The sequence below is a fragment of the Saccopteryx bilineata genome, chromosome 10 (genome assembly GCF_036850765.1).
Source record: "Saccopteryx bilineata isolate mSacBil1 chromosome 10, mSacBil1_pri_phased_curated, whole genome shotgun sequence".
Lineage (NCBI taxonomy): Eukaryota > Metazoa > Chordata > Mammalia > Chiroptera > Emballonuridae > Saccopteryx > Saccopteryx bilineata.
In genome coordinates this window covers 5,519,987-5,539,502 of record NC_089499.1, presented here as the reverse complement: position 1 = coordinate 5,539,502, position 19,516 = coordinate 5,519,987, and the positions used below count along the sequence as shown (strand labels likewise).

Sequence of the window (19,516 nt, the reverse complement as noted above, 5' to 3'; positions counted from 1 at the left end):
TGAGCCGACAAGCAGCAACACCACAAGCCAGTCCTTTGCCAGGTGGGGACACGGAAGCCTGAGAGGATGACGGCCTTACTGGGCTGCCCAGGGACTGTGACCCAGTGTGTGGGGAGCGGGTCCTCAGGCGTCACCTGTCCCGGCGCCCTCAGGGTGCCCCGCAGACCTTGGCCTGCCTTCCTCGTGGGCGACCTCCTGGGTGTCCACTCTGGCCTGGGGTAAGCTGTTCCTGCCTCAGGGAGGAGCTGAGACTCAGGGGTCAGGGGCCTGGCAGGATGACCCTTGGAAATTTGGGGTGTTCTGCGGAGTCAGGAAGAGAACACAGGTATGGGGACCATTTTCTGAGAGAGAGACAGAAAGCCAGGCTGAGGATGGGTCCTTTCATTTTCTCTTCCCTGATTGCTTCACTCTCCACACCTGTGCAGGGCAGGGAGGCGAGGAAGCAGGTATGTCAGGGGCAAAAGAAGGGCTGGGGCAGGGGTTGAGGGTGCCAAGCACCCAGAGGCGGGGCTGCGGGGCTGGGACCAGCCTCCCTGGGAAGGGGCGAGGAGCTGGGCCCTCAGGAGGAACAGAGGCACTCAGGTGGAGAGGTCAGGAACGGGCCCGGAGCGAGGCTTTCGGTGTGGCTGGGGCCCAGGAGGAGGGGTAGGGGGAGTGAGGCAGGGACCCCAAGGATTCCAGGGTCTTGAGCTCAGGCTCAGGGTCCACCTGGCCCAGGCAGGGTTATTTGTGGGCGAGGCGGGGTTGTTGTGGGCGGGGCCGGGTTCTGAGTGGCAGGTGAGTGCAAGTAGCTGCTGCCTGCATATTTCTGACCAAGGAAGGAGAGGGTGCCAGTGATGGCTAATGGCAGTGGAAAGGGGTAGTCCAGGGAGTCATTAGCTCATTTACGTGCTGACTGTAAAATACCATCTGTCACCCTTACCCCGGAGGGTAGCACTCAGCACCCACCAAGCAGCAAAGGAAGAATGTCATGTTTTTGGCAAGGTGGGTTGGGGCTCCGGGCAGCCTGGAGGGCGGTGGGGACGAGGTGGAGGCACAGGTTTAGAGGGCCTGGATCATAGGTGTGAACCCCCTGTCACCTGATACCCTGGCCACGAGTCTATGCCACCTCAGGCAGGTCAAACCACTGGGTGCAGGGCAATGATTCCACCTGCCTCCCAGAAGGGCCAGGCCCAGGGCAGACGTGAGTTAAGGGTCTGCGCCACTCCCACCTCCTTACGGGTCCCAAGGGGCAGCTTCCGGTGCCTCTTCCAGAGCTTAGCAGCGAGACCCCCAGGAGGCATGGCCCAGAAGCCCGAGCAGCTGTGGAAGGACACATGAGCCATGCCCGCTGGTCTGGTCCCCGAGGTTCCCTCATCCTTGGCACTGGGGGTTCCCTAAGTCTGGGAGGAACCCCGCCTCAGTCTCCTGGCCTGCTGTGACCCTCTGTGACCCTGGCTGGACAGAAAGGGTGTAGGTGCATCGAGCCCCAGCCACACGGCTACCTGAATTTATGAGGGCCACTTGCATCTGAGGCCGGGGTCAGTGAGGCTTCCCTTCCTACCCCCACATTCTGGGCCCTTCCACCTTCACAAAGAGTCCTACTAGCAGCTTCTCACCCCCCCCCCCCCCCGCCCAAGCCTGAGCTCTGGCTGGGCTCCACCAGTGGAAGGAGACTTTGGTGGCTTTGGTGGCCTGGCCCCCGGTCCCAGCCTGAGGACCTCCGGGAAGACAGGCTGCTGCTCAGGGAAGTCTTGAGAAGGGGTTAGGGGCCCCTTCTCCCAGTGCCTCTTCCAGGCCAGTGTGTTCAAGTCAGAGAAGTCTGGGAGTCAAGAGGCTTCTTTGCCCTGGGGGCTGTTCCAGGGCTCTGGGCACCTCCCTAACCACCAGGGTGACCCCCACTTTGAGGAGCATCACCTTGGAGCAGCCTGTCTGCTCACAGGGGTAGAATCCACAGCTCCTTTGGGGTAGAATCACAGGTTCATAGCTACACCTGTGTCCCAGTGCCAAGGGGTTCCTGCTCCACTCTGCAGGGCCCTCGGTGCCCCTCCAGCGGGCCTGGGCAGCCTCCCCCCCCCGTTCACACCCAGCCTGGCTGGTGGGCAGGCACCAGGGGCTGGGGAGGGCACTGCAGTTCTTACCTTGATGTTGTCCTGCCAGCGATGGGCTTTCTGGAAGTTCTCTGCAGCATCAGCCAGCCTCTGGGGACAGAGCACAGGGAGGTCAGAGGCTGAGGAAGGCCCTGCCCAGCCGAGGCTGAACTGGCGAAAGCGGCCGAGGGCCCTGCTGACGCACCTTTGCCCCAGTTTGCTCAGGGCCCATCGCCTCCCCTCTGTCCACCCAGGCCCACGGCCACGGTCCCTGTTCTGGCTTCCTGAGCACCTTCCCAGCAGGGGTCTCCAGGCCTTCTGTCCACACGAGGCTGGCCCGTCATTTGGGGCTGGTTCCTGCTGCCTCCTCCATTGAGGCCCATGGGCCTGTGAGCACAGCCATGTCCGCCCTCCCATGCCTTGTCACCCGCACGCTTGGCACCACACTGTGGCGACGTGTGGAGATACGGCAGCCCCCCCCTGCCCTCTCCCAGTCTGGAGACAGACACAGACATATAACCAGGTAGAACAGCCAGTGCAGGAATAGCTGAGGTGTCCAGCATTGTGGAAACTTGGGATGTCAGGGAAGGCTTCCTGGAGGAAGTACTCAGACCTTGAGGTTCTTATGTTGCACTTCCACGGACCCTGTCCCTCTATGAAGTCTTAGCACTCCTAAAGATGGCCCCCTGGGGCCTCCCATAGAGCTGAATGAACTGAAGTCCTGTTAATGATGACCGGCACTACGAACCAGTCACCAACTTTATGACGAGCCCTCCCCCAGGCCAGTGACATATCATATGTACCAGTCACTGTTCACAGCGTGCCTGACACGCCCTACTCAGGTGAGGGCAGCCAGGTATGGAGATGGTGAGCAGGCTGCCCAAGGTCACGGGGTGAGTCTGGGTTGAGCTGGGGCCCTGAGCCTGGTCCTCATCACTGCGTTTGCCCCGCCCAGCCCATGACCAAGGTCAGGAGGGACACTCCATGGAACCCACAATGCCCAGTGAGGGACAAAGCAGCTCTTGCAGGGAGAGGGGCTCTGGTCCCCGACCCCGACCCCATTCCACTCCACGGGTGGAACAGTCACATCCTGCCTCCTGGCCTCCAGCCTCGACTCGGAAGGCTGCCAACCGTCGGTCCAGGCCCGATGTGGCACGTGGGCCCCGGAGGGGGACTCTTAGAAAGCCTGGCAGCTGCCTCGCAGGGGGAAACGGGGGTCAGGACATGGAGGGCAGCTCTTCCTCCCTCCCAAAGCGGAGCAGTGTGGGGCAGGTGGAGTCAGGACATGGGGACAGCTCTTCCTCCCTCCCAGAGTGGAGCAGTGTGGGGCAGGTGGAGTCAGGACATGGGGACAGCTCTTCCTCCCTCCCAGAGTGGAGCAGTGTTGGGCAGGTGGAGTCAGGACATGGGGACAGCTCTTCCTCCCTCCCAGAGTGGAGCAGTGTGGGGCAGGTGGAGTCAGGACATGGGGGCAGCTCTTCCTCCCTCCCAGAGTGGAGCAGTGCGGGGCAGGTGGGACTCCTCACAGGGGGAAACGGGAGTCAGGACATGGAGGGCAGCTCTTCCTCCCTCCCAGAGTGAAGCAGTGTGGGGCAGGTGGAGTCAGGACATGGGGGTAGCTCTTCCTCCCTCCCAGAGTGGAACAGTGCGGGGCAGGTGGGACTCCTCGCAGAGGTGCAGCCGCCACTCTCTGAGGCTATCCAGAGCCACCGTCCCTCCTGCTGGGAGGGCTATGAGGCCAGGGGTCCTGAGGGCCGGGCAGGAAAGTCCCTCTTGAAGTCAAACCCCCTCACTTCACAATATGGAGCCCTTCCTGGCCTCCGCTTCCCTCTCCTGCTACCCCCCACACCCAGTCTTGTTTGCAGGTTCGGTCCTCTGCCCATCTGCTACTGCAGTGCCTGCTTGGGTGGGCCCCACGAGGCCCACCCCCCTTATCTGGCTTCAGGGACCATAGGCCTCTTTATTCCCAGAGACCTCCTCTGTCCTGCCTCCAGTTCTGGCCCGTCCTGAGCTCCTGGACACCCTCCTGGGGTGACGCTCGTGCCCACCGGTGCTCACACCACCCCTGTGTGGCACGAGCCCCCCTGGAAGCTGCCGTCTCCTACATCCCCCCCATCACTCAAACCACCTGCCGACACCCCAGTCCAGGCCCCGTCCTCCCTCAGGCTCCCTTGCCCTTCCTCATCTACTCTCATGGTAGCTGGAGCCTTTGAAACGTGGCCCTGATCATGGGACTGCCGCCTGCCCCTAAATCATCAGCAGCTTCCTAGGCTCTGCATGTCATATAAAAGGCAAAGTTTTCTTGAGCCCCCTTCAGGGGTCCATGTGCCCCCACCTCCTGCCCCTCCCTTCCATCCTGGGGCCTCCTTTCTGCCTAACCCTCCTCCACCCCCCCCAGGATGGGTGGGGTCCCTCAGTCACAGCCTGCAGTGCCCTTCTGTGTGACCTGTATGGTTAACAACAGTTGTCAGGACCTTAACTGAGCACCTATTATGCGAGCTCAGCCCCGGCCTGGATGAGGGGAGGAGAAGCCCCAGGAGCAGCCCCTGAGGCAACAGGGAGCCCAGGGCAGATGCTGCGCGCCCCCTTCCTCAGCCTCTGGGGCTCAGCTCTGACCGGGGACCCTCAGGCCCAGGACCAAGAGGCGGCAGCCCCTCAGCCTCCTTGGCCTAGCAGCCAAGGGCAGGGAGCGCCAGGCAGCGAGGCCTCCAGCCCTCAGCCTCCTTGAATTCTCGGAGTCCGGCGAGCTCAAGGGCCCGGGTCAGCCTGCTGACTGGCGAAGAACGGAGTTGCAATAGCCACAGTGAAAGGATTACTTTTAATCCTCAGTAACGATCAAGCCATTATTATTTTTTCAGTGTTACAGATCAATCAGTCCATCCCTGGGCGCTGAACGTGTGGGAACTGCTAAACACACAGGCCCGGCGGAGCGGGAGGAGGGGCCCGGCAGCTGAATGGCGGCGGAGCGGGCGGGCTGTGGCGGCCTGTGTCTGGTCGGGCGCGACGATGATAGATAGGGTGGGAGGGCCGCCAGCACCCACGGGCACACCTGAGGGGCCCCGTGTCGGGGTTGGTGCCTGGGCCCTGGGGCCTGGGTTCAAATCCTGCCTTCCTTACGCAAGTGGCTTTTCCTGCCCTCATTTTCCTGGGTGTCAACTGGAGATAGCAACTGTACCCGCTCAGAGAGTGGGTCGGTTCTCGGCACCCCCTCGTTCCAATCCCCAGAGTCTGCCCACAGGGAACAGTCCCCTGAGGTTCCTCTCGCTGGCTCCAAGGGCCAAGGCTCTTGCCCACCTCTGGGCCCGCTCTGTTACCCACTCTTTCTGCCTGGGACGGGCTCCCCGCCGACTCACTCGGCCCTCTCGGCCTGGGTCACCTCCTCTGGCAGCTTCCTTCGGCCCTTGCCCAGCCTGCGGGCTCCGCTCCCCTCGGCAGGCACTCAGAGCCTTGGGTCCTACCTGCACCGAGCTCACAGTAGTCAGGGTGCACGCCCCTCCCCACCCCAAGGTTCACCCCCACCCCCAGCTCTCCTCTCGCCTCTCCTGGGTCCTCCTCACGGCCTGGGGGCAGGCAGCACAGGTAAGGAGATGGAGGCCCAGAGGTGAGGGGACAACCTACCAAGACTCCCAGCAGGGCAGGGGCAGAGGTGGGGCCACAGTCGGTCCCACGTCCTGGCTCCTGCCTGTCAGGGGAGATGTGCTCCCTACCCAGTCCTGACGCTGAGCATTTCTGCTCCTGGAATCGGCTCCCTGCCCAGGCTCTGCGCTCTGGCCACCTGCAGTCTCTGGCGTTCCTGCCACAGGCCCTGCCTTCAGCTCCCTCCCGGACTCCTCCAGCCTGGCCACGCCCTCACCCGTGAGGTGTCGGCTTAGCCGTCATTCTCTTCCTGACCACCCCCTGAGCCCTGCCAGGGCCCCTCTGTCATCATGGTACTCAGAGGACCCTCAACCTTATCTGCTTTCTCTTGAGCTCTGAGCTTGGTGGGGGCTGCATCTGGCAGCTGTCGAGTTTACAAGTAACCTGGTCCCTGGCACATAGTAGGTGCACAATAAATGTTTGCTAAATCAAGGTCAGAGTGGCTCTGAGGGACCCCAGGTGTGTGGTTTAACCTCTCTGAGTCCCTTTTCCTCGTTTCCTGGAGGCCCCGGCTACCTCGGAGGGTGGTGCTGCTATGGCGTTGCTGATGGTGGCTTGCCTGGCCTGTGGTGTCCCTGTCCCGATCAAGGCATTGCAGGGAACTATGGTGGGACTGCTCATCAGGGCTGCTCACGGCCAAGTCCATCAAAGTCACAGCGGTCATTTCAGAGGCAATTATCCGAGATTCACTTAACAATCAATTTGCCTCAACTCCAGAAACTGTTCTTACAGAAGAAGGCCAGAAAGAGGACTGGTGGGGCGCTGGCTGGGGACAGAGCTCCCCTGGGGAGCAGACCCCTCCCCGGATACCTTCAAATGTCCATACGTTTAATGTGGCTCAATTGCCATGGATCTGAGACAGATGATGACCTGCGATCAGGAACCTGGGCCAAAGCATGTGCCCCTCAGAGACCAACACCTGGAGGGCGGGGCCCCAGGGCATGCTGGGAGGGGCGCAGCTTGGGTGTGGGGGCAGCTGGAGCCCTCGGGCTTCTCCTCGTTTCTGAGGGTCCCACCTCCCCCCCAGAGTTAGCCTAGCCCAAAAGAAACAGGAGCAACTGCCTATCAAATAGGATTTGTTCTGTGCAACCCAGAGGGAAAAAGTTTTATTTTTTTGTCTCAGTTTTAGCTAACCCCTCTTGCAAGAGGGTATAAAAGGTTTAGGATAAAAGGTCCTAAACACATGGGGCACAGGACACAGCACCCGGCAGTTGCCCCAAGGACACTGTGGGATGGTTCCAAGGAAGGTCATGATGACCAGATGACACCAGACACTGTCCCCGTCACCTATCCTGGGCTGGCCAGGGTTTCATCGACGGGCACAGTCAATCCAATGACAGGTGGAAGACTGTGCCTCTTTCTGGCCCTCCTCTTCCCACCCCACTCCTAGCCAGACCCGTGAGAAGTGGGTTCTTATGTTCCCCCTCCTGTCACAGGTGAGGGGCCACCGCCCCAGGCCCCTGGTGAGGAAGTGGTAGAGGCTGCATCAAACGCAGGTTTACCTGCCTGCTGGACAGCAAACGCCCCAGGGCAGAACCCCCTGGCCAGGTGGGGCCTGGCTGCTTGGGGTCACCTGCCCCTCCCCTGCCCCCAGAGCGGTTCCTTTGCCCTTGCCCCAGGAGAGGAGATCAGATGCTGCTTTGAGCCCAACTCCCCCTTGGTGTCACTAGACCCTGGGAGGCGGTAGGCACCAGGGCGCCCAGCAGTCTCTGCCTCATCCCAGAGCGCCACCCTTGCTACCCTGCTTCCCTCCCTGCCCGCGGGCCCTGTATTAGCTCTGTACTGTGCACTGATAGATACTAAATACAGATTTCCAATTTCCAGAGCTGTTATGGTCTAATGAGTAAATAATATACATATTTAAGACTGTCTAAAAACATACCTGCATAATTAAAATATCTGCATAATAATGAAGCAAAATGCAGCTTAGCAAAGAGGGAGCTGGAGCCCCAGGGCTGACAACAGGGGCAGCCCTGCGGGTGAGCGGGGGTCCTGGCCTGCCGTCTCCCCTTCCTGCTTCCTGGGCCTGAGCAGGCATCTGCCCCTCTGTCTACCGCCTGCTCCAAGCAGGTCCCACCTCAGTCAGGGATCAGGAGGGTCCCAGGCCGGGCCTGTCTCTGCACAACTTGTAGCCTGTGGGCGGTGCCTGGGCACAGTGCCCGCTCCCTGAGTGACGGCTTCCCTGACTGCTACCACCCGTGGCATAGGATGTGCTCAGAACTCTCTGGGGACAGCCTCACTCACCACTCCACTGCCTTCTGAGGGCAGGTCCTGTCCTGATCTCCCATCTTGCTGGGTTCTGAGGGGTGCAGAGAGGGGCCCCAGCATGGGTAGAGTGGGCTGACCAGGACTCATGACTTGTGCGTGGCAGGTGATGGAGATGCTGGTGCCTTTGCCTTCCTCCCAAGTGCACCACTTACCCCAGTGCCCCCTGGGTAGGACTGGCACCCGGTCTTACCCTCCGGCCCTGCGAGGTCCCTTCGTTCACCACTTCCTGTACCCATCCACATTGGACACATTCGGCTCCTGTCCCAGGACACAACAAAGCTACCTTTCTGTATTACACTTGATCTTAGCCAAAAGGCCGAGAAGCGATTACTACCTTTCTGTATTAACCATGCTTCCAGCGTACAGAGAAAACCACCACCGGAACAATGGAGAACAACCTCAGGCCCAGACCGCACTCCAGCAGCCAAGCCCGCAGGGAACCAGCCGGCTCTCCTGGCTGGGGAGCCCGCACTTGGGCCGGCACGGCTGACGGCCGTGACAGACAGGCTCCCTGACCTTTTCCCTCACCAACCGCATGAGCCCTCCACGACCTGATAAAATCATTAGTAAAGTGGGTTTTTTTCTTTGAAAAAGAAAAAAAAAGGTCAGAATACATGTAACAAAGAATAACTCATTTGTGGTGTGGTCGCATGGCGGGGAGGGGCGCCTCTCCCTCGGGCCTGGGCTTGCCGGCTCCCTGTGGGTATCTCTCTGTCCTATCTGCCAGGGACAGCCTGGCTTTTAATTTCCTAAGACAAGTGTGAACTGAGGGGTGGCTTGTGATGAAGAAGGAGATGGGCGAGGAACCTGGTGTCCCAGGGGCTTGAATGTCAGACCAGACAGGACTTCCCAGAACATCCGGCGGCCGAGGAGGTGGTGTTCTGCCTGGCCCCGCCCCCCCTGGTCACTCTCCCCTCTCACTGCTATGTTACCCAAAAGCGGACATTTGAACATCAGGAGTAGAAAGGCCCTGGGCTCTGGGGCCCCCTCCCAGGAAGGAGCGGAGAGGTGGCACTCAGGTGATGACAAATCCCACTGCTTCCCTGCATTAATTTCCAACGGGAACCACGGCCGATTCAGAGAGTGGGTCCGACGTGTCACGGGACAGGAACCCCGTGTCATGTGAATAAGGCAGGGGGAGAGGAGGAGGTCCTCCGTGGCTGAGCAGAGCATGCGCCGAGGACAGCACGCCCGTACAGAGCAGATGTCAGGAACCGGCACAGCAGACCACCCTCGGGAGAGTTCACCGCTGCCATCGGGCTGCTTTGGGACGGGACAGTCTTGTGCTGGGGGCAGCGGGACAGTCTGCTTTTGGGACCTGGCCTGCTTGGTCACTGCTGCTGCTCCCGAGTCTCCCGCTGGGCACCTGTGAAAGGTTCCCCGCGAGAAATAAGACAATAAACCACACAGCAAGAGGCCCACAGTGGGGCTGTGGCCCTGACGCCCAGCCACAGGGAGACACTTTGTCCCTGAGGAGTCTGAACTGAAGGTGGGGTCAGGTGGACTCCAAGGCTGCTGAGGCTCCTTCCAAAGTACTGCCCTGCTCAGGACAGACCCTCAGGGGACTCACATGGCTGAGACCCCACCAACCTCGCTGGTACTCCCTCAGCCCCAGGGTGGAAACTGCCCATCTCCTCGGGTTCATCAGTCCCTGGTGAACCAGGTGAGTTTCTCATAAATCTGCCAATTTTGGCAACTTTCCTCCCTCTGAATGATGACCAAGTATAATTCATTAAAGTTCTTTTCATCCTTTTAAAAAATATGCAGATAGCATCAGGTGAGGGTCCCAGGCCCAAGGCCGTTGGCCAGTCTCTGGGTAGAGCAGGGCGACATGTCCTCCATCTGAATGGACCACAGAACACATCGCTGCCTTCGGTCACATTCTAGATCAGGGGTCCCCAAACTACAGCCCGTGGGCCACATGCGGCCCCCTGAGGCCATTTATCGGGCCCCCGCTGCACTTCTGGAAGGGGCACCTCTTTCATAGGTGGTCAGTGGAGGAGCATAGTTCCCATTGAAATACTGGTCAGTTTGTTGATTTAAATTTACTTGTTATTTTAAATGTTGTATTTCTTCCCGTTTTGTTTTTTTACTTTAAAATAAGATATGTGCAGTGTGCACAGGGATTTGTTCATAGTTTTTTTTGTAGTCCGGCCCTCCAACGGTCTGAGGGACGGTGAACTGGCCCCCTATGTAAAAAGTTTGGGGACCCCTGTTCTAGAGACACACGAGGTGTGTGTGTGTGACAATGCCCTTGCCACAGAGGCTGGAGGCCCGAGCTCCTATGGCTTGGTGACTGGCCCAGAACACAATTTGGGAAGCAGTGCTCAATCTCTCTGGACATCAGTTTCTCATCTGTATAATGGGGACCCCAATGCCACCCAGATTCTCCCAGGGCTGTGGGGATGGGAACGGGGAACAAGGTTCTGGACAAGAGCCGGATGTGGACTCCGGAAATGAGATGCAGCCCAGGTCCTGGGTGGTCCCTCCTCTCAGCCTCACCCCAGGGACCGCCCGACTGCTTCCCCACCCCTTGGTTTCTCTCTTCAGCCTCTGACCTTGGCTTGACCTGGCCCCCTCTGCTGCTCATATCAATGGACTGTCCCTCTCCTCAGCACCGCCTCTGTCCACTGCCCCCAGCACCCTGGCCTGGTCTCCCACTCAGCGCTGCCCCAGGCAGGGACCAAGGACCCAGTGGGGTATTGTATTCAACCAACCACGCCCAAGCTGGACCATCACTTTTCCAAGGTCACCCCTTGGAAGTTGTTCCTCTATAAAAGGCTCCTACCCCCATGGTCCCCTTTTCCCTTCTAGCTCAGACCTTTCCAGAGCCCTCCACCCCCGCCCCAACCCAACTTCAGACCCTCTGCCCTGGGCCCCACCCCCTCAGGCCTCCCACAGAGGCCCCTGTGCCCCCACCCAGGGTTTCTTTGTAGCCCTGACCACCCATCCCTTTCCCGCTGCCATCCTTCACTGGGGCGCTGTGTGGCCTGGCCCTGCCCACCTGGTCTCTCCCACCACACTGAGCTTGAACTGTATGCTCCTGCGTGCTCATGTTCCCACCCTTGTCTGTGCTGTGCCCTAAGCCCACTGCCCTGCCCTTCCTCAGCCCATAGGAGTCTGAGCTCATCCACCTCCTCCAGGAAGCCTGCTGCCCCTGCTAGGCTGGGTCTCCAGAATCCCTTGTGCTGTCCCCGTTGCTGTTGTTTCTGGCTCCTTTCCAGATGTAGTCTCTTGAGGGTAGGGACTTGATTCATGGATTTGGGCAGCCCCAGTGCTGGGCACAAGCTTTTACCATGCTCAATGGGGCAGGAGAGAATTAGGAGGTGCCTTTAGGGACCTGCTGGCTTGGAGGCCCTGCATTTCCCTAGGGTGGAGACAGCAGAGACCAGATCAGAAGCAGCACGGATAGCAGAGTACAGAGGTCCAAGGTGGTGCGGAGGTCAAGGGTGAGGCTACGTATGGACCCCCCTGGGTGTGCCCTGCCGCGAGTCCGAGGGCTTGTCTTAGGGGTCTGAACTGGAGACATCTGCTCTCAGGGACCCCAGCCCCCACTCTGGGCCCATGAAAATGTCATCTGCCGGTCCCATCCGACTGCTGCCGAGTCAGGGCTAAAATGCTCTGGAAGGAAAGGCCACGGGGCCCTGTTGGAGCGAGAGGTGAAGGTGTGGACAGGGGCCCTCATCTGGCCAGAATGGCCAGGAGTTGGGCCCCTGGGGAGTGGGCACGCCCTGCGTTGGCCCCCGCCCAATGCATGTCTCCTGACATGCTCCAACGCCTTCCTCCAAGGAGCCTTCTCAGATGCCTGTAAGCCCCCACGGCTCAGGGGCAGGATGGGAGGGTGGCAGCTCCAGTGGGAAGGGGTTGATGTGCCTTCCTTCTTTCCTGTCAATGGATGTGTATCGAGTACCTACTGTGTGCCTGCCTGTACTAGGCGTTAGTAGGCCAGTGAGCAGCACAGACATGGCCCTGTTCTCGTGTGGTGGACTGTCAGTGAGTTCTTTTTTGTTTTGTTTTTTTTTACAGAGACAGAGAGAGAGTCAGAGAGAGGGATAGATAGGAACAGACAGGAACAGAGAGAGATGAGAAGCATCAATCATCAGTTTTTCGTTGTGGCACTTTAGTTGTTCATTGATTGTTTTCTCATATGTGCCTTGACTGCGGACTTTCAACAGACCAAGTAACCCCTTGCTTGAGCCAGTGACCTTGGGTCCAATCTGGTGGGTTTGCTCAAACCAGATGAGCCTGTGCTCAAGCTGGCGACCTCGGGGGTCTCGAACCTGGATCCTCTGCGTCCCAGTCCTACGCTCTATCCACTGTGCCACTGCCTGGTCAGGCTGTCAGTGAGTTCTTTACACCCCACCTGGTGTGCAGTGAGCACAGAAGCTGACAGAGCCTCTGCAGGAAGAGCTGCCTGGGGAGAAACTTCCCTCAGGGGGACACTTTACCGTGAGGGGCCGTGGAGTGTCCCTCCACTTGGAGGCTGAGCCGGAGCACCCTCACCCACTACAGCCTGAGCCTCCTCCAGCCACCACACTCCCTTCCCATGACGTTATTTTTATATTTTTTCCTAAAACACAGCCTGAACAGGTCCTTCGCGACTCTATTAACATTAGGAATCTAATCAGTAATCAGGCAGCTCATAATTTTCTGATTAGCTCTGATTAGGCCCAACCTCGGGGGGAGCGCGAGGGGGACATCGGGATGTGGCCCAGCTCGGGGAGGAGGACAGAGGGAAAGAGCCCCTGGCCTCGCCGTCATCTGTCCTAGGGGGTACATGGGTTCTTTCTTTGGCTGCACTTGGTTACAGGGGATGCAGGTTCAGGGAGCAACGTGAGCAGGGAAGGAGCCCAGACCTTCTCTCAGCAGGGAACTCAGGGCTGGTTGGGCCCGCACTTTCAGCACCATGGACAGCAACAGGAGAGCCGGCCAATCCGCACTGTGGTTTGGGCATCCACCTGGGTTCTGCGTTGCCTAGGCCCCCTCTGGGTCCCACCCCAGGAATAATTCCAGGGGTAGCCTTGGGTGGCAGAACAGGCCTGCTCAGAGGATGCAATGTGTGACCTTGACATGGCCTGGCTCGATGACCATCACCTTCCACACAAAAACAATGAGACTGGCGCCCCAGTGTGGGAACCAAGACCTAGAGGGTCTACCCAGGTGATGGTGCCAGTTAGGGGCAGAGCCTGGGCCTGTACTAAGGCATCCCAGGCCAAGGCCAGGCCTCCCTTCTGCCCGACACCTGTTTGTCGCCTTTGCATGTCACATGCCTAGACGGAACCATGGTGCTGGTCAACCAGATCTCCTGGATCTGCCACGCATGGATCCCTAAACCCTAGCTCATCCACAGCCTAGCTGGCTGAAGTCCTCTACCCCAACCCATCCACAGCCTCTCCCGCAGGCTGAGGCCACATCCTGGTGCCGAGACTGGGTCAGGGTCAAAGTGGCCATGCCCTTGCCCCTGGTGTGACCACAGGTCAGCACCCCTTGTTGAAAGCAACCGTCCAGGTGACCTCTGATGAAATGCACGAGCTCGCCGGAGCAGACGTGCACAGCTAATGCCATGCAAATTGGCACGGAGGCAATCAGCCTGACTCTAAAAGCTGCCCCACCGGCCGCAGGCTGGCTCATTGTCTTCTGTCAATTTGCATCTCATTACCCAGAAGGCTGTGCTCACTGGAGGTTAAAAGAAAAAAAATCAAGCGAGCTCCACTGTATCCTGCCTTCCGCGAGGGAACAGCCCATGTGTGGGACAGGCCTGCCTGGTGGACTGTCCCCTGAGCTAAACTGCACAGGGAAGCCTGCCACCCTTGTGACCTCCTCCAATGCTACCATCACCGAGACCTCCACCACCATGAGAATGTTACTCCTCTCACCACCACCACCGATCCCCCTCTGGTCACTATCAACATTCCCACGATGGCCACCAATGCTCCCTATTAACACTGCTAACGTTACTCCACCACCACCGTCCTCACTACGGCCAACATTACCCTTGTCACCTCAGCACCACTCGAACATCATTCCCACCATCACTGCCGACGTTATTCTGGTCAACACTGCCGCCACCATCACCGCCAGCTCCGTTATCAACACTGCCTCCACCCATCCCACCACCTCACTGCTCTACCCATCACCCCACAGTGACACCTCGGCTAGCCGCCCAAGTCTCCTTACAGTCACTGCCGTCACTGTCGGCCCCATCACCTCCGTGTCCCTGAGGAAAGGCCGATGAACAGGCAGAGACTGCTTACTCTTCCCTTTTCTCTGTCCAGCAACCTCCAGCATCATCAGAAGGCTGGGGAGCCTATAAACGAATGATCTAGTGACCAGAGACCTCGTCCATTGACCGCCCAAATCTGGCCTGGACACTGTGCTTATGCAGGGTGTCTCAGGAAGGAAGCCCTCCAGGTCAGCAGGGGGCAGCGGCGCTCACCCACTCTGGCAGAGCCCCTGGGAGAGCGGGCTTAGTTCACTCCGTTCATTAAGTGGCGACAGAGCCCTATGGGGGACAGCCAGGAGCTGTCAGTGTGACATGCGTGACTAACGCTCGCCTCTCTCTGAACCTCTCAAATGAGGCTTCTAATCGTCCTGACCTCACGAGGCCGTGTAGGGGTGAAGGCAGACAATGAGAGGAGAGTACTGAGCACCAGGAGAGGGTTTCCAGGAAAAGGGAACAGCAGACCCAACTCGCAGGACAAGGCCAGCTGGAGGGGAAAGGGTGGGGCTGCCCCAGGTGGGCGGGGCTGAACCAAGTGGGCTTCTCTCTGTGGGAGAGGGGCAGTCCCGGTCAGGGCAGGGCAGGGCAGCCGAGGCCTCCTGCCTTCTCTGCTCCGTCCCGGGTGGGGGGGGTTGTGTGGGCAGCACTGCTGGCTGAGCGGCCAAGCCTCTCCAATAGGACGCCGGGCTTCGCACCTTGCTTCCCACACACGTCCCCTCAGAGCCCCGTGAAGCCCAGTCGTCATTCTCATCTCAATGACAAGGACAGCGAGGCTGAGAGAGGAAGCAGATCTAAGAGAAAGGAGGGGTCCCCGCCGAGGACCCTCAGCGTGGGGATTGGAGCCAAACCTTCCGCTCTGGCTGTCACTCTGCTGGGTGTGGATGCCCGGGGCTTCACCCCATCACTGTCCACCAGCTTCAGTGGCAGCAGCATGGGCCCCACTGGGGACACAAAGCCAGGTAGGCACTGGCTGGTCCGGGGGCAGAGCTGGGGGCCTGGGCTGAGGCGATAGGGAGACAAAGGCCTGAAGGTGGAGAGTGAAGTGGGCACAGCCGGGCTGCCAGGTGGAGACGCCCGGGGTAGAAGCTGCTCTGAACACAGGCCGCGTCCCGCTGCTGCAATCAGCCTCGACACTTGGTTATTACGAGGAGTAAAGGCGGCCGGCGGGACAGCTGGAGCCTTGGCGACAACATTGAAGGCGTTTGTCAGAGCTGTGGGACACGGGCTGCCAGGCGCTAATGGCTTCTGCTTGCTGCTGCCAAGTGAGAGGAGGGCGGGCAGGCAGAGGCAGCCTTGCTCCTGCCCGGGCCCCGTGCCCGCCTCATGCTGCACGGCTGCTTTGCGACAGGTAGAGCCCACCTGGGTCTGCCAGATGCCTAGCAACGGCCACAGAGCCTGGACGCCGGCTGGGGAGGGTGGGCCAGCCGCCGCGCTGCGCACGCCTGCCTGTCTCTGCCCCCTCCCCCCTCAATCGGACTGTAGCCCCTCTCCCCTGGGATGCGAGTCTGGGGGGGTCTGTTCTCTACCCTGCCACCTCCCAGGGAAGGGACCCCGAAATCCTAGCTGGCTCAGGACTCCCTGGGTTGGACTTCGTGTGGGAGAGACCCCCTCTAGTGCCGGCTCCACAGAAGACTGAGATCCACTCTGACCAGGGGATCTCAGCTCTACTCGCCTCAGTTTTCCTCCTGGCGGACTGGGAGAATGGCACCGCCCACCCAGGAGCCTGGCTGCGTCACTGAGAAACAGAACACTGAAGTTCTGCCACGTGGGGACCAGTGGCACCTGGGCTTTATTGGGATGGGCCGGTCAGAGAGTCAGATGTCGCCTGGGAGTGGGGCGTGTGGAGCCCAGGGCTGCCCGGAGAAGGGGCCAGAGTGAACGGCAGGGAAGGGCCAGGACTTTTCCAGGGAGGAGAAACCGTGGCCAGGTGATCAGGCGGGGACCTGAGTGACGTGTTCCTGCACCTGCGGGACCTGGACCAGCTCTGTCTGCTTCCCACAGACCTGTTGTCACAGGCCACCCCACGGAGTGCTCACCACGTCCCAGAACTGTGCTTAAAATTCCTAGGGCAGCCCCTACAAAGCAGGCTCCATTCCCACCCCAGATGGGAAAACTGAGGCCCAGAGGTGGTTACTCAGTTTGCAGTCACCTCTCTGAGGGCAGAGGGGAGTGTTGTCCCCAGGGCCGTGTAACTAACTCCCCTTTCCCCACTCACTGACTCACCCACAAGACACCCTGAGCCCCCTCTGAGGAGGAAATGGCCTTTGGCTGGCTGTGGAGCAGGAAGCAGGGGAGCCCCGGGCTGGGAGAGGAATCCAGGGCCCAGGGCACTTGGGTGGGCCTGAATGAAGCCTCAGCTTTACTGCATGACCTTGCACTGCGTGACCTGGCTGGCCTTGGAGTTCCTGACCCTTTCTCAGGGCACAGGTTGAGGCCAGAGGAGGCAGGAGAGGTCCCTGAAGGAGGTGGATAGCTGTGTGCCTTGCCCAAGGTCACCCAGTGAGCTCTGGTCCCTGGGAGCCTCTTCACCCAGGCTCAGCCTGGGACGCTCATGGCATCGGGGTTGGGACTGGGCTGCTACTGTGGGTTTGTACTCATCAGTGTTGAGTCCAGTGGCCCTCATGGGGTAGCTGTGCTTGCTCTGCCTAGATCTGAGGCCGCTGCCTGAGATAAGAGCCTGGAAGGGCAGACTGCCAGGGCGGGCCCAGCCCCCAAAGGGGCAAACCTCAAGTCCTGGGCTGGCTGGAGAGGCCCAGGGCCATCCTTCCGTGCCAGCCCAGCAAGGCGGGCCCTCTGTAAGCCATCCTCATCTCACTTCATCGGTGGCAAAGCCAGAGCTCAGTAAGAGGTGGGGTACCCCTAGGGTGGGTGTGGGAGCAGTGAGGCTGCGCACAGAACTTGTCCACACCCTTGGGGGTGCTCCCCTCCCCAGATCCACAAAGCCAGGTTCGCGCAGGCACCCTTGTGAGGGCCCAGCCTCAGCCCTCCGAGGTGCTCCAGCCTCCGGGCTGCCTGGGTCTCACCCAGCCACTGCTTTGGCCCACCCCTGGGGCTCTCCACCTCCGGCATTCTGGAGCCTGATGTCCCCAGAGCTCCACAAAGGAGGGACCCCTGTGACTGGGGCCTCTTAAGCCTCTACTGAGGGAGGTCTGCCAAGCAGGACAGTAGGGGTTTTCGGCTTTAACAGGGGGTGGGCAAGGAGGTCTCTTTCATCTTTGTGGGCAACAGTTTTGCAATCCTGGGGGTGGAGAGCTTAGGGTTAGAGAAGGAGGTTGTGTGTGCATTCACGCTTGAGTGTGTATGCATGTACACACATGTGAGCATGAGAACACAGTTCAGACACAATAAACCACACATTTGAGAACACGGGCACATGTCAGCATGGGAACACACGTGTGTATGTGCATGCATGCTAACATGGGCTCAGATGCAGCTGCCGACATGCTGCAAACTCACCTTCGAAGGCACAGGTGGGGCGGGGCTGCTTCCTGCTGTGCCGGGTGTGGGGTGGCTCACTGGGCCCTGGGCTCCTGGACCCACAGGCCCACGCTCCTGCCCACGCATGCCTGGCCCGGCGGACCCTGCTGGCTTCCACCTGCCTCATTCACGCCGAGTGGTCCCCTCCTCAAACATGCCCTCGATTTGTCCGTGGGTTTACCTTCCTCCCAGCCCTCCCCTCTGCCTATGATCACTTTGTTTTGTGTTATCTTACCCAAATTAACACTCGAGAATGGAGCAAATAAAAAGGTGACCCCAGGGCCCCTGCTTTTCTTCCAGCAAACATGTTCTCAGCCTGTGCTGACGGCCAGAGAATGATGGCTCAGCCCCAGCGCCTTCACCGTGCCGAGAGGGGCTCTCACTCGGCTCCGTGCGCACCCCTATCCACCCCAGTCACGGCACAGCCCATACCCGGCCAGACACGTACTCGGACCAAGGAAATCTTGTGCGCCAGTCCTCAGCCAACTGCCTACCAGGTGCCTTCGTGGATATAGTTATCACTTACGGGGGCCCACAGTCTGCATGTGACCCAATGCAACCAGGGGGGTGAGGCCGGTGCTGCTATCCATGTTTCAGAAGAAAGAGGCTCAGAGCATGTAGTCGAGTACTCCAAGCAGGGGGAGGAACCAGGCCCACGCCCAAGTCTGTCCAGCTGCCGAGAGCCCAGCCTGTAGCACTGGAGCTTGTGTTGGCTGCACCCATGTAACCAGATCCCAGTCCTGCTGGCAGCTCCTGCCTGTAGCCCCGGGCGAAGAACAGATGGGGATGGGATGCGTGGGGAGGAGGGACATCCTCGGAACCGGAGCCCAAGTGCCAGCTCCCAGAACCTCCTCCTAGCAAAGGTGGGAGGGGCTGAGGGTTGCCATCGTGCAAGTCTCCCCCAAACACCATTCCATGGGAAGCTGGCCTTGGCTTCCATGGGGAGTTGACCTAAATGTCTCATCCCTTATAACGAGGACACAGAGCACTGGGCCTCCCTTTTTCCTGTGGCTACCAGGAGGCTCAAGGTCAACCTGGAGACTCAGCCAGACCTGGTCCTGAGGTTGCTAATCCTGACTCTTATGTCTCATCCTCATTGCTCTCATTCTATGTTTTATTACAGGAAGAGCTTCTCAGTACTTTGCTGAATGAATCTGGGGAATAAACCTGATTCAGTTGTACTCCCCACCCCACCTCACCCCATCCCTTTCCTCGTCTTCCAGGAAACAGCTGGACTCCTGGGAAGGAACACCAAGAAAGGGGGTCAGGAGGCCTCAGTGCTCTGGGCAGTGCCAGGCCGATGCTCTCCCCAGCCTCAGTTTCTCCTTCCTGTACCCCTGCCTTCGCCTCCCCCCTCCTTCTGGTTGCTCCGTGAGGCCAGACTGACTGAGGGCGGGCGGCAGGGCCCTGCTCCACACCTCCGCCACCCCACCAATGGGCAGGCCGGCATCTGCAGGCACGGCCATCTCCCTGGAAAATGAGAGGCTTCTTATTGAGATAACGAATCGCAGCATTTACATCCAAATTAACCTCCTCCAATTACCCCATTTTCTACCACATTTCACCAGATCGAAATCCCCTTCTGTCTGAACACGAGGCCCGCCCCCTCGCTCTCAGAGGGTCCGGAAATGTTCAAGAGCCCCAGAAGGGCCAGCAGTTCCGCACCCCCTCCAAAAGCAGTATTCTTCTTTCTTCTTTTTTTTTTTTTTTGGGGGGGGGTGGGATGCTTGATGCAGCTGCTGCTCTGAGGAGTGGGGATTTTACTTTATTTTTTTAGCTCACTCTTTGAAATAAGAATGCAATATGGGATCAATTTTTGATGACAGTGAAGTAAAAGGGGAAAATA

General features: G+C 59.4%; 1 protein-coding gene across 4 annotated transcripts in view; it reads right to left on the bottom strand.

Moving 5' to 3' along the window:
* Nucleotides 1–19,516, bottom strand: part of CACNA2D2 (calcium voltage-gated channel auxiliary subunit alpha2delta 2) — a 136,365-nt gene that overhangs the window by 30,127 nt on the left and 86,722 nt on the right. For all 4 annotated transcript variants that reach the window (XM_066245272.1, XM_066245273.1, XM_066245274.1 and 1 more), the window contains exon 4: nucleotides 2,121–2,180. In XM_066245272.1, the coding sequence (XP_066101369.1) occupies nucleotides 2,121–2,180 (60 nt within the window). The remainder of the gene's footprint in view (nucleotides 1–2,120; nucleotides 2,181–19,516) is intronic.